Source organism: Brachyhypopomus gauderio, chromosome 16 (assembly GCF_052324685.1).
Source record: "Brachyhypopomus gauderio isolate BG-103 chromosome 16, BGAUD_0.2, whole genome shotgun sequence".
Classification (NCBI taxonomy): Eukaryota; Metazoa; Chordata; class Actinopteri; order Gymnotiformes; family Hypopomidae; genus Brachyhypopomus; species Brachyhypopomus gauderio.
In genome coordinates, this window is record NC_135226.1 from 17,140,376 (window position 1) to 17,155,086 (window position 14,711).

At 42.9% G+C, this 14,711-nt stretch overlaps 1 protein-coding gene across 6 annotated transcripts; it reads left to right on the plus strand.

Moving 5' to 3' along the window:
* The first annotated feature begins 509 nt into the window (after window positions 1-509).
* LOC143478043 (G-protein coupled receptor 171-like) lies at window positions 510-11,313 on the plus strand. Of its 6 annotated transcripts, none has more exons than XM_076976972.1 (4): window positions 4,840-5,884; window positions 6,837-7,088; window positions 7,414-8,781; window positions 9,625-9,812. In XM_076976972.1, the coding sequence occupies exons 1-3, from the start codon at window positions 5,838-5,840 to the stop codon at window positions 8,087-8,089; spliced, it is 975 nt and encodes a 324-aa protein (XP_076833087.1). In that variant the 5' UTR covers window positions 4,840-5,837; the 3' UTR covers window positions 8,090-8,781; window positions 9,625-9,812. The 6 variants fall into 6 exon arrangements, with proteins under 6 accessions (XP_076833085.1, XP_076833082.1, XP_076833087.1 ...); XM_076976968.1 differs by having other exon boundaries at window positions 5,846-5,884; window positions 6,682-7,088; XM_076976970.1 differs by lacking the exons at window positions 6,837-7,088; window positions 7,414-8,781 and adding an exon at window positions 510-953 and having other exon boundaries at window positions 3,807-5,884.
* The last annotated feature ends 3,398 nt before the right edge of the window (window positions 11,314-14,711 follow it).

Below are 14,711 nucleotides of genomic sequence, written 5' to 3' on the forward strand. Positions count from 1 at the left end.
GTACAGGTCGGGCTCATTAGTAGATACATTAGTAGCAGACGTACCGAGCAGTATACACTCTTGTTTGAAGAGCCTCCTTTTCTTTTTTGTGTTTTGTTTTAATTAGGTTTGGTTATTGCCACACTTGTCCTTCATCTTTCACTTCCCTCTCTCAGTAAACCACCAATGGTAATCAGTGTGTCCAGACCCGTGTGCTTTAACTCAGATGTTTTAAAATCTTCCAAACTGGCTCTGCGGTAAAGATCAATATTTTAACTGATTTTGCATGTTATACTTCATTAAGTGAAACATGAAACTACAGGTCATCACAAATGCAAATCTAAAATTCAACACAATTACTGCCATCTGGTGGTCACCATGTGATACTGTATATCAAGCCAGATGTGTTACATGCTGTATGAAGCCTGTACGTATCATCCGTGTACAAATCCTGTGTTTAAGTCTCAGATGGAGCGTTAGAGGGAGGAAACTGACCAACGTGCCTAACAAATAAAACTTCCTATTCTAATTCTGCCTCTAGTGATCTTCCCCCACGACCTCCCACCGAGCTCGGCGGGATAGAGGGGCTGCCGAGAGAGGACTAGTTAGAAGAGTTAAAAATAGTTTTAAAAGGCAAAAAACCCAACAGCGCTGCAGCTGTCCTGAGAGAAAAACAAAAGCGCGAGCGCGTTTGTGTCACGGCGTCGGACCAAAAATCGCACAGCAGGGAGTTCTGAAGAGGAAATAGGAGAACTATAACATACAGCCCAGAGGACGGTTCATGTGTGTGTGTTTGTGTGAAAGAATCTTTATTCAGCAGTCCTCTTGCTATATCCACACACATTGAGAAGAAACTGCTACTGTATCATTCGTCTTGCGCCCGTCCAGCAGTGAGAATTCTCCATCACTCTGATCACTCTCACCTAATGCTCATTACACTAGGGACACACCTGCTTGCTTTCGCTCCACATAAGGTTAGTGCTGTTTTGTGATTACTTACCCTTGTTTTGGTTTTTTTTTTATTATTACCTTTTTAGTCTTAATTGAACACATTAAAAGTGATCATTTTGTAATCTTGGTCCTGTACAGTATGAGGACATTTTGGCTTTTTGAGAAAAGAGAAATGTCTTGAAAAATTGGCACATATGATTTGACATGATTCATTCATATAAATTTATTTGACAGCAAAGACATTTTAATTTTTTTATTTATATATGTAAATTAAACACAACAATTTGAAATGCACATGAGAAGGGTTATTAGAAGTTATATTATAAATGTTGTTAATTTGATCCAAAATTAACATTAACCTTGAAACTAATGTTACTAATTTGTATACATAATTCTATTTCTTGAAAAATAGTAAATACATTTTGAAATAGAACCATTTCTATTCTCAAAATCCATTATATTGTACACAACAGATAAAGAGTTGCACCCTACAAGTGACAATCTTGTTTCGAGCTATAATCTTTTAATTCATTATCACACATTCAGTGGACAATCGTCTGTGATTCACAATGTACAAGACCGAACTGGACCAGGTAACCTTGGACTGAACTACTGGGAAACATCGTGGCTTGCTAAGTGATGTTTAAGTATATTTCGTAAACCAACGAAGAAACGATGTCAGGCCTTCCCGGGTAGACTCAATGAATTCTGGGATTGTTTATCAATTCTGTGCTGAATATGTTAAACAGAGTCATTGAGATATACACTGTGCTGAAATGTGTTTACTTCCCTCAAAGGTGTTCCTGACAATGTCCTATGGATCCTATTTTTATATGGATCCTATTAAAGGGCTATGTAAATGAACATGACCAAATTTACGCACGAACGCTGCAGCAAATATAGATTTAACCAGTACAGGAACCCTTATAAATATTGCCCTACACTATGTCATTGCAGAACTGGTTGTGTTTTTTTTTTATCTACAATGTTTGCATATTGGCAGATTGTCAGGCTCTTTATGGTAGAGTTTAGAGCACATTCTCAGGCAGGGGGATTAAACCCCAGACACACAGGGGAGGCTGCATTAAAAATGACACTCACCAGACACAGAAAGGTCTCAGAGGGTCCTAAGTCCTGTTGATGGCCACTGGAAGTGTGTCCTGATATTGTGCAGCCTATTAAAAAATGCTTTCATTACTTTTCCTCCTTATCCAGTTGTACCACCTTGTGAACAAGCACATATGATTTGTATGGGCTGAAAAAGGTCCTGCTGGTTTAAGCCCTTTTCAGGACCTACCAGAACATTAGACAGGACATTCTGTGATTGAACAGGATGTCAGCAGGAACTGAACACGTCTGGATTCGTAACCGCACTGTAACAGTGTGTCACTGCATGTGACTTCACATGACTAAGAAATCATGATATTGCTCAGTCAGGACAAATTCCAGCATTTACAACCTCATACTCCAGTAGGGGTTAAACTTACAGCCCCATACAGCAGTAGGGGTTAAATCTACACCCTCATATGGCAGTAGGGGTTAAATCTACACCCTCATATGGCAGTAGGGGTTAAACTTACAGCCCCATACAGCAGTAGGGGTTAAATCTACACCCTCATATGGCAGTAGGGGTTAAATCTACACCTCATATGGCAGTAGGGGTTAAATCTACACCCTCATATGGCAGTAGGGGTTAAATCTACACCCTCATATGGCAGTGGGGGTTAAATCTACACCCTCATATGGCAGTAGGGGTTAAATCTACACCCTCATATGGCAGTGTGGGGTAAGTTATTCGTTCATTCATTTTTCATAGGCCGAACATCTCTGACACCTAAAGTCCAAATATTAGATCCAAAAATGCATATTTGTTTTTAAAAAGCACTTCTGAAAGGACAAATGAACTTTTTTTATTATCTGATGTCTCCACAAGTGTGGACCAGCGTGGGTTCCAAACGTTGCTGATGCTGAAGGTTATTTTGTGATGTGACTTTACCGGGCGGCTCTCTGCCGATCCTAAAGGCTTAGAACGGGAGGCACTATATAAACAAACTGATAGCCTTTACAAATTTGCAAATGTTATTTATACACCAAATCATGCAAAATATGCAAAATAATTTCACATAATAATAATGTTTACATGTCAAGATAAACCTCTAGTGACGCCTGTCATGAAGATGTACACTGTGCTAAAACGTGTTTACTTCTCTGAATGGTGTTGCTGAAGATTCCTACATAAATGGAGCATAAAGGGATATGTAAACCATCTCAACCAAATTAAAGCACTAAAGCTACAGGAAATACAGATTTAAACAATACAGGAACCCTGGTAAATATAGCCTTACACTATACCATTGCAGAACTGGTTGCGGGTTTTTTTCTACCTACTGTGTTTGCATATTGGTAGACTGTCTTATCCAGAGCAACTTACAGTTCAAATCATGCTGTATCCTCTTATTGGTTGAGCTTGGTGAACATTCACAGGCAGGGAATTAAACCCCAGAGCCCCATGGGGAGGATGCGTTGTTAACCACTACGCTTACCAGGCACACGAAGGTTTTACTGCTTTATCATTTGATCATTAGTGGGGGCTTCAACCACAAACCTGTACACGACTGCAACACGCAATCTGCAAGGCAGTGCATACGGTGGCTCTTTGCTCGCACGCGGACACGCTGATGCTCTTGCATGTGTAGTACCACAGTGAACAGAACTTGTGAAAGTAGCTTTCACAGAATTCTTTTTTGTGGGCTCTGCCTCTGCAGTCATTTTTAGGACATAACCACGTGATACTACGTCAAAAATGCCTCAAAAATGCAATCTAAACAAATGGCTGCAGTGTCTCCAAACAAACGATTTGCTTCCGCTGCTTTCAGGCATGAACTACGTCAACGGTAGCCATGGCGAAGGATGCGGGAGCCCGACCCACGGCAACCGAACCGACTTCGGGAGCCCGTTCACGCGGCAGGCGCTGCCGGCGCTGTACGCCCTGATTTGCGCGGCCGGCCTGGTTCTGAACGGCTCGGCGGCGTGGATTTTCTTCCGGGTGCCCAGCACCTCGGGCATGGTGGTGTACCTGAAGAACATGGTGCTGGCTGACTTCCTCATGCTGCTGTCGTTCCCGTGGCGGGTGGCGGGCGACCTGGGCGCGGGCGGCTGGCGCCTGCGTCTGGCCGTGTGCCGCTACACGGCCGTGCTCTTCTACCTGGGCATGTACACGGGCATCGCTTTCATGAGCCTCATCGGCCTGGAGCGCTACGTGAAGATCGTGCTAGCGTCGGCGTCTGGGCCGTGCGCCTCCCTCCTTCGGCGCCTCCCCGTGGCCCGGGCCCTGGCCCTGCTCACCTGGGCCCTGCTGCTCCTCTGCATGCTTCCCAACATGCTGCTGACGGACCGGCCCCCGGCGGAGGGGTGCGGGTGCATGCAGCTGAAGAGCCCGCTGGGCCGGCGCTGGCACGACGTTTCGGCTCACGTGGCGGTGGGCGTGTTCTGGGCGGCGCTGGCGCTCGTGGCCTTCTGCTACGCCTCCATCGCGCGGCACGTGTGCCTCTCCTACCGCCGGGTCCGGCGGGACGGCGGAAAGGCGGGACGCAGGTCCAACCGCAGCATCCTCAGCCTGCTGGCCGTCTTCGTCGTCTGCTTCGTGCCGTACCACGTGTGCCGCGTGCCCTACACCCTGAGCCAAAGGCCCGGCGCCCGATTCAGCACACGCAGCCGTTTCCAGCTCTTCCAGGCCAAAGAGGCCACGCTGTTCCTCTCCGCCCTCAACGTGTGCCTGGACCCCGTCATCTACTTTCTGATGTGCAGGACGTTCCGCGAGTCACTGCTGCGAAAGTTCTCCACCGTGGACACAGAGAGCAGGAGACCGTCGCTAAGCAACGGGCTGAGCGTCAGCAATCTGTGACAGGAGGGATGAAACTGCATCTGGAAAAAAACTATTAACGCACGTGATTTCACACGGCACAAAAGAAAAGAAAAAATAACACAGCAGTGCGGTATGTGATTTCCTGTTGCAGTTTGCAAAGATACCGTTACAGAACACCAAGATAAGTCAGCCAAAACCCTTCACGCTGTGAGGACGCTAATCCGACCACCACTGCAGAGTGCTACATTGTGTAAAACAAAATAAATAAGGTTTTGCAGGAAGTGGGTTTATATAAAAGTGAAAACTCAAACTCAAACCATTTTCGTTATTAATGTAAAATGTGGACATGCATGAATGTATTTAAATGTTTGTTTTTGTGTCTTAACGTGATTTTTTTTTTTCAGAAAAAATCCGAAAAGGAGTATTTTTCATAAACAATGCTTATCTTCAAATTGTCATGTCTAACTTGTATGCATTAGCAGCAGCACATATAGGCAAAATAAAGAACTACAGAGATGTTTTGTGTGTGTATGTGTGTGTGTGCACGTGTGTGTGCCTGCGTGCATGCATGCGAGTGTGTGTGTGTGTGTGTGTGTGTATATGCACATGTGTGTAAAGCGTTCTCAGCAACCTATTTAATGTCCTATTTAATTTGCCCTTCCGATTTATTAATACATTTCCTTTTTCCTGTGGTAACCTTTACAGCGGTTGGAATCTTTTACAGTTTCATGAATTGATTGTTCATAATCTAATTGGGGTTGGTTCTATATTATTCAAATTTACTTGCGTTTCCAGTGCTGTTGTTAACAACTGAAAACATTGTTGGGAATTCAGAAGCTCATGTAGATGTGAGGAGCATTCCTCCTGCACACTCCAGGATCAACGGATGCGGTTTTGACTTGCAAATGCTAAATGAGAACTGGGGCCTGGGTCCTGCGTCAACGAGCGCAGATTATCTGTGGCTCTATCATGATATTCACTGCACCGTCTCTTCCTGGTCTAAATGCTATAAAACCAAGTACAGTTCAATCAGCAGAGTGAAATGAGATCTGAACAGCCACTTTCTTTGGACCGGGTGATCGTTGAAGAGTAAGTTAACTCTAAATTCTCCCTGTAGATTCAAACCATAAGGCATAACCTCCTCAATAATAATTAATTGTTAATAATAATAATAATAATAATAATAATAATAATAGTTTATAATAATAATAGATAATTGCTTTTTTGCAGGATATCTGCACTTTTTTTCACTCTTTAGAGTTCTGGCAGATTTTAACATTCAAAACATGAATTAAGATTGAAATATAATACATATGCAGAGAACTAAAAGAGAGAGAGTAAAAATTAGGGCATGGACTTCCAGTGAGCAAACCAGTAAAACCAGTAAAAACCTTGAATACGATGTATTTGTTGATTATGTGTGATTATATGAGCTTCTTGTATTAACAAGAATTGTATTTCCAAAGCTGTGATACCTTACAATAACACCTGCTTCCATAAAACTATTTTCTTGTTTAAAATGAGTTTCGGTGACTTTGCAAATATTGAGTTGCAAATTTTTTAATAAATCTGCCAAAATTTTTACAATCGAAATCTATGTCAATATATCAATATTTGTTTAGATATGCATATATAAATATTTTCTAAATATATACAAAATATAATACAAAAATTATATGTATATATAAAATGTAAAAAATTATTATATAATTATAAAAAATTATATATGATATATATCAAACATTTGAATTGAATTTACCTTCTTTCTTGTGATAGGATGCGTTATTTCCATTATCATTGCTAATAATTCATTTGTTAATAGTGTAAACAGAAGCGTTCAGGTGCAGCTTGTCACACCACAGTTTCTGTCTGCTCCACACTTCTAGTTTCGATAAAAAGTCACCGTCGTCATGGCAGCCACGGCAACAGCGATGACTGCCCCGCTGTTAAATTCATCGAGCGGAGTGGCTTGCGCGGGACCCAGAGACGTCCCGTGCAAACCGTTTTTCATTGCCGCCTACTCACTGGTCTTCCTCGTCAGCTTGGCGTTGAACGCGGTCACCGTGCGCGTGTATTTCTGCACCTCGCAGCGGTTTCGCTCCAGCGTGACCGTGTACCTGAAGAACTTGGCGGCGGCCGACTTCTTCCTCTGCCTCTGCTTGCCCATCCGCATCGCCAACTACGCCAGCGGCTCCCACGCCATGCAGAACGTTTACTGCTCCTTCGGCACGGGCGCCTTCTACCTCAACATGTACGCCAGCATTCTGTTCATGGAGTACATCGCTGCCAACAGGTACCTTATCACTGGAGGCCACCCAAATGAAACACGCAGTATCCGTTTCACAGGCTTGCCCTTTGTGTTATATAATGGCACCAGTGCCCATGTGACATGTTTGGTCATGATAAAATCAGGCTCCCCTAAATGAGGAGTGAGTTTCACTTCTCTCACTGCATGCAAACACATGCACACATCCCCTTCCCCCAATTTCAAATGGTCTACACGAGCCACTGGCTCTGATATGCCTTGATCAGATGTATTTCTCGTAGTTGTCTCAATTGCTGTACCTTACCCTAATGAACCAAAATCAACAAGAGCGTCTTGTCTTGCCTTCGTTTAGGTATCTGAAGATTGTCCATCCGCTAGGCAATAACTTCCTGCAGACCACGCGAGCCGCACGCTACGTCTCCTTAATAACGTGGACCTCCTTATCGGGGGCGGCTTTCGTCTACGTCGTCCTCTTCCTCAGCACGTCGTGGAACGCCGTCCGGTCCAGGCCAGATCTGGGCTGCGACTCCTTACATGCGCCCGCGGTCAGCTTGTTCTACAAGGTCATCCACAGCGTCTCCGCCGTCATCTTCTCTGCGGTGCTGGCCTCCTTGGTGCTGCTCTACTGGGCCACCGTGCGGGGCCTCCAGCGCACCATGCAGCCGCTACAAGCCAAGGTCAGCAAGTCGAGGCGCAACATGCTGGTGTTGGTGGGGGTGTTCTGTGTGTGCTTCGTCCCGTACCACCTGGTCAGGCTGCCCTACGCTTTTCTGAAGACCAGGATGGAGCAGCACTGCTCCACCAGGGCCTTTTACGTCGTCAAAGAGCTGACAGTGCTGCTGTCGGTGCTCAACGCCTGCCTGGACCCGCTCATCTACTTCTTCTTCTGCAAGACCTTCAGAGCTCGGCTGAACATCAACAGGGGCCAGAGAAAAGGTGACGGCCGCCCGAGGAGACAGAGCAACACTGTGGGCTACACGGAGACCAGGATATCGGGCAGTACTCTACAACGTGAAAGCAGCTTCTAGCCGGGCCTCAGCACAGAAAACAATGTGCATCACATCTGTGTCCCTGTTATGTCACTTTCAACAGCTTATTTTTACATTTTTGACGCATTATGGAAAATATTGTCTCCTTGCCTTTGACTTAACTGCTAGAAATAGCAACAATAAAACCATGCCCACATTCAGAGCTTGAGATGACATGGGCCAATCACTGCAGTGCATGTCTGCGCTGAAGCAACTTCCTCAATCTGTGTTATCATTAGCATGTACCTCCTCAGATCAGCCGCAGTCTGGGACTCATGCCAAGAAGATCAGACTTTGTGTTCACTAGCACAAGGGATACATCTCCTCAGGTTTGCCTGCTGAATTTGGAGATATAAAGCGACAGGTGGTTTGTGGTTCGCCGACTGACAGAGAACTTGGAAAGTTTACATTTCCGCCACGTCACTTAACTGATCTGGGGAAAAAAAAAGTGACTGACGCCCTCTTTCAATTTGTTGAATGTCATTAGAGTCAGACCAAAAGACACAAGTGTCAGTCTGTAGAATTACGAGAGAGGCTACAAACCAACGTCTTTGCGAAGGTCAGTGTACTGGCTAGAAGGAGCTACAGTTTAAGGTTTAGCCTTTGTGGAGACTTAACGTTCAGCTTAAGAAGATGATTTTGTTGACAAAGAAGATATACTAAAACGCTCTTGGCAACGTGTTCAATGTGTGGTGAGTGTCTTTTAAAAACACACTTTTGTGTAGCATAGCCCGAGAAACACGTGGCCGCTTCCTTTCTGACGCTCTGTAGACTTTAAAGCCGATGCAGTTCTGAACAGTGTGTATGACAGGTTGGTTCATAAATAAACAACAACAGCAATAAGGTATTTTGCATGTTGTAAAAATTCCCTGACCTTTGAATTCAGTTATTTCTCATTCCTCATTCTCACATCCATATGTAAATGGAAGTGGGACTACCACATAATACTGTACTAGCCAATCCACATGTTTTAGTACAGTATTTTACAAACTTGGGCTATAAAGTACATCGATCAGATCCAGGTTTTAGAAATGTTACTACAGCCAGTATTAACCCTTTTTATATTTATATCTGCTTAACAAGCTAAATTATTTACCTTCACATTGTAACAGTTTTTATGTTTTCACATAAGAAGCAGCAAAAGCCTCAAGCAACATACATATATGGAGATTGCAGAGAATTATGTGCATATATAAGTATATTATGTAGGCTGTACATATCTCTAATAAAATTAGGCAACTGTGCTCTTGTCAATAATGTTTGTACTTGTAGTCAATCAAAGCCAAGTATGCATTTCATACGAATGAATCCCTGCAGCTAGACTGAACTACTGTAAAAATTAGTTGCTAATAAGTCATCCAAATGCCTTGAAACTCATTTGATAGCTTTTCTCCTTCAAACAGGACCATGATCAAAACAATATTACTGTAGTGACTTAACACTGGCTATATTAGTCAAATTAGCAATTTAACAAGTCGATGTGAAAACAACTGTAAAAGAAAAATAATGAAAATTTAAATCCTTTGTGTCTACAGGATTCAGTGGTAACTGCAGCAAAGGAAACATAAAACCACCACTTCCTCCTGTCTGCATGTAAAGAAAACACCAACAAATTCACCTCAAATAAAGTACTCTACAAAATGTGCTTCTGAGAAGCACCGATCTAAAGACACTGGATGACTTGTGAACTAGTAAAACGATACACCTTTTCTTTCCAAAATGGAAAACAAGACCACAACAAGCCCCAACAAGGTCTGTGTTGTCAATGACAACATGGTGCCCTTTGCTACGGTCTACATCCTCATCTTCCTCGTAGGCATGGCTGGCAGTCTGGTGGCACTCTGGGCCTTCATATACAGTAGGAACTTCAAGAAGTGCATAAACATCTACCTGATCAACCTCCTGACTGCTGACTTCTTGCTTACGCTAGCGCTGCCAGTCAAGATCGCCAACGATCTGGGTGTGGATTCTCAGCTGCTAATGATCTTCCATTGCCAAATCAGCAGTCCCATCATCTACATCAACATGTACGCCTCCGTCATTTTCCTCGCCTTCGTCAGCGTCCACCGTTACCTCCAGATCACCAACAGCTCCAAGCTCTTGCGTCTGCAGGAGGTGGGTTTCGCGGCCATGATGTCCGCCGTGGTCTGGGTACTCGTGCTCTTCATTAACGTGCCCAACATGGCCATCCCCATCAAGGAGGAGGTGAAGTTCACGTCGGCGTTGACCTGCGCCGACTTAAAGCGCGACGTTGGCCAGAACTGGCACGTGCTCTCCGTTTTCCTGGGCATGGCGATCTTCTTGAACACCTCGGCCGCCGTGCTGATGTCCAACGGTCTGGTGCTGAAGCGGTTCTGGGGTAAGCGCGGTGGCGAGCCGGAGGAGCAGGCCGTCGCGCACCACGCCACGCTCAACATCGGCCTGGTGACGGTGGCCTACATCGTGTGTTTCGTGCCTTACCACGCTGTGCGCATGCCTTACACCTTCACTCAGAACCAGCTCATCACCGACTGCGACGTGAGAAAACACCTTTTCTTAGCCAAAGAGTCCACTCTACTCCTGGCCATCCTGCACGTCTGCTTCGACCCGGTTCTCTACTTTTTCTTCTGCAGCTCTTTCCGGAACCAGATCACCCAGTTTTTTTCAAAATGTAGCTTATCAAAGACAACTCCCACAGACCAAGGGCTCCAACTTGATGATCGAGCGGCAGAGGTTAAAAACCTGACTGAAGAGAGCCCGTGAGGTCTATATAGCAGGCCACATACTGACATGGTACAGTGCAATGCTGTGTGCTCTGGGTAAGACATCAAGGCCTTATAACCCAAACATAGCACTGAACAGAACAGGATACATGAGACAGAAAATACATGAAAAAAATGTTACCGAAAGACTATAATCTATAGATGAACATGCAACAATAACAAAAACATTGTAATTATTGACATGTTCAAGACTTAAAGGCATGACCATGCAGTCATTTTGTGAAATAATTGTGAAGATCATTGATTGTACTGAGTTTGTGCTCATGGGGTTTGTAGTTATTTCACACTGAATGGAAAATTGTTGTACTAGATTTGTAACATTTTAACAATTTGTAACAATAATAACATTTGTATTATTATTTTATTTCAATTTGCACACACTCCAAATGAAAGTGAGTTTAATATTCAGTTAGTGACTAATTATGTAAATAATTTGGTCTAGTATTAAAGCTATTATAAGCATGTTTTTTGAGATTATAAATTATGTTAATGCTAATTTATAATTCCTAAAATTATACTAAAATGTACTGAATCTGATTTGCTATTTGTAAACATATATAAACCACTATATAAGCCACATATTAACCACATATAAACCACTATATACTAAACACATTCACTCAGTCAGCTCTACATATAACTATATGTACAGTTGTGATCAAATTTATTCAACCCCCACTGAAATAAAGTGTTTTGGCCAGTTTGACATTGATTTTGATCATTTCAGTCATCTTATTTACAATTATATCAAAGAGGCACTTATAAATTAGACAAACATAACATAATATTTATGATGGAATAACCACAAATGTCTTTACTGTGCTCACATCATTATCAGTTTTATTCAACCCCCTAGTGACATTATTTTTTAGTACTTAGTACAACATCCTTTTCCAGTTATGACAGCTTTCAAGCGTGAAGCATAGCTTGACACAAGTGTCTTGCAGCGACCTATGGGTATCTTAGCCCATTCTTCATGGGCAAAAGCCTCCAGTTCAGTCACATTCTTAGGCTTGCGCACTGCAACTGCCTTCTTTAGGTCCCACCAGAGGTTCTCAATTGGATTTAAGTCTGGTGATTGCGATGGCCACTCTAGAATGTTCCAGCCTTTCATGTTCAACCATGCTCTAGTGGACTTGGATGTGTGCTTCGGATCATTGTCCTGTTGGAAGGTCCAACGTCTCCCAAGCCGCAGGTTTGTGACTGACTCCATCACATTTTCCTCCAAGATCTCCTGGTACTGAAGGGAATTCATGGTACCCTGCACACGTTGAAGCTTTCCTGTACCATTAGAAGCAAAACAGCCCCAAAGCATAATTGACCCCCCGCCATGCTTCACAGTAGGCAAGGTGTTCTTTTGTTCATAAGCCTGGTTCTTCCTTCTCCAAACATAGCGCTGGTCCATTGTCCCAAACAGTTCTAATTTAGTTTCCAAAACCTGTTCCAAAACCTTTGTGGCTTGTCCACATGACTTTTGGCATACTGCAGTCGACTTTTCTTGTTCTTTGGAGTCAGCAAGGGGGTGCGTCTGGGCGTTCTGGCATGGAGGTCTTCGTTATGCAGTGCGCGCCTTATTGTCTGAGCTGAAACTTCAGTGCCCACATCTGACAGGTCTTTTTTCAGTTCCTTAGCAGTCACACGGGGATTTTTCTCCACATTACGCTTCAGGTAGCGCACAGCAGTCGCGGTCAGGATCTTCTTTCTGCCACGACCAGGTAACGTTTCCACTATGCCCTTTAACTTGAACTTGCGAATGATACTTCCGATAGTGTCTCTTGGAATATTTAACAACTTTGCAATCTTTTTATATCCATTGCCATTCTTGTGAAGAGCAATAACCTCTTCTCTTGTCTTCTGGGACCATTCTCTTGCCTTCACCATGCTTGGAAACACACCAGTAGATGTCTAGAAGGAGCTGAGTATCACAGTCCTTTTAAATCTGCCTAATTGGTGCTTATCATGCTTGATTGCTGCTCGTTGACATCCACAGATGTTTTCAATACCTGATGGAAAACACTGGAATGAACCTCTGTTCTTAGGAGTGGTAGTGGTAAAGGGGTTGAATAATTGTGTCAATGAAGAAATCACAAAAAGGCCATTTAATACTTTATGACAAAAAAAATTGATGCTATCTTAGTTGCATTTAGTTCTTTAACAAGTCCTTGTAAGATTTCATTATGAACACAATTACAAATGTGCACTGAATTCCATAAAACCCTTCGCAGCATTGGGGGTTGAATAAATTTGATCACAACTGTACATATAACAAGTGATGTCAAGTGTTGACACCAGAATTATCACTCACTCCAGAATAATGAACACTGACTCCAGAATAATGAACACTGACTCCAGAATAATGAACACTGACTCCAGAATAATGATTACTACATGCAACGAACCATTCAGTGCAGAAACAAGCTAATGCTAATTTTACTGATCATAGCAAGTCTGACAACTCTGGGATTAACGGATGGTGATATGGATTATCCTATCAGCAGTTTAAACACAGATACGGTATAGTGGCATTTCAGAAACGGAATTTAGAAAATGAAATCAAACTGAAATAGCTTAAACACCATAAGGTATGTTATCACCTGCATGATCAAACAAACATGCTGAACATATGAACTCATGTGAGCATTTAAGACTAAACGGGACATTTAGAGATTTCAGAATGTCCTATCATTGGCCTTTCATCTTCAGCTATTTTACTGTCCCTTCATTCTTTCCAGTAAAAGCTATAAAGGCTGGTGCATACAACCCAAAAACAGTGACCAAGTCACAGACTGTGAGTCACTCTTATTACACCTCAGATATTATATGTGTTAACACCCACGAGTTACTTGTTCTAACTCACTGCTGAGACACACAACACCGGGCTAAAATATTTTTTAAACACATGGGCTTCCCCACTCCTCATTTCACTCTACAAACTGCAACTCTGTGGTTGGAAGGATCTATGAACCATTTCTGAGCTTCTCTACCATCCACCACACACACACACACACAAAACATGTTCCTGGAAGTGTATGTTAGCATCACAGTGATTACTTGGAAGCCTGGGTGTGTAATTGCACTTTGACAGACAGAAATAAACTACTTTCCTGTCTGATAAGAGGTGTATTATCCTAGATAAGGACAAACAGACAGGTTGTCTGGGATTCCACTGAAGCGATGCCAGTACTACAGCGTGGGCGTTTGTGTCTGCCTTCATTTGTATGACTTTACTGCTCACAGTATGGTATCATCTATCAAAACAATAACATACTAATGGCCGCTGTCTTGTTTTACTTATGTCAACAGCAGAAACATAAGCAGTTGATTTTTCTGTGACGACGTCATATTCCCAGGAAATGAATGTTGCGAAAAAGTGAAAGATACACTCTCACTCTGAAGAGGACCGCTGGCGTCCTTTTGACTGTCTTATCGATTACAATGCTAAATGTCATATCCAAAGTGCTCTTTTTGTTTTATAAATACACTTTTCCCCCTCAATAACTCTTTACTACAGACTACAAAAATCTAAAAATATAAGCATAAGCAAAACACATGCAGGCACCTGTGGAATAACCCTTGGTTACCAGATAGGTGTGATAAATGAGTAATACTTCAGTTCCTGGGGTTCCACAGATTAAGACTAAATCTCTTAATCAGCTTCAGACTAAATCTCACTCCAGATGCTAATTCCATATTTGAAGCAATAATCTAGTCTAAGATTTAGTGTGGGTCAGGGAAACTGGCTCATACCTTCCCAAGCAGTCATGGTCTTAATGTGAAAGTGTAGCACCAAGACAGGTGTATGTTCGTTCAGCATTAGGTAGATCTGGTATAACAGAATAAGCAAACAGAAACATGCTGTG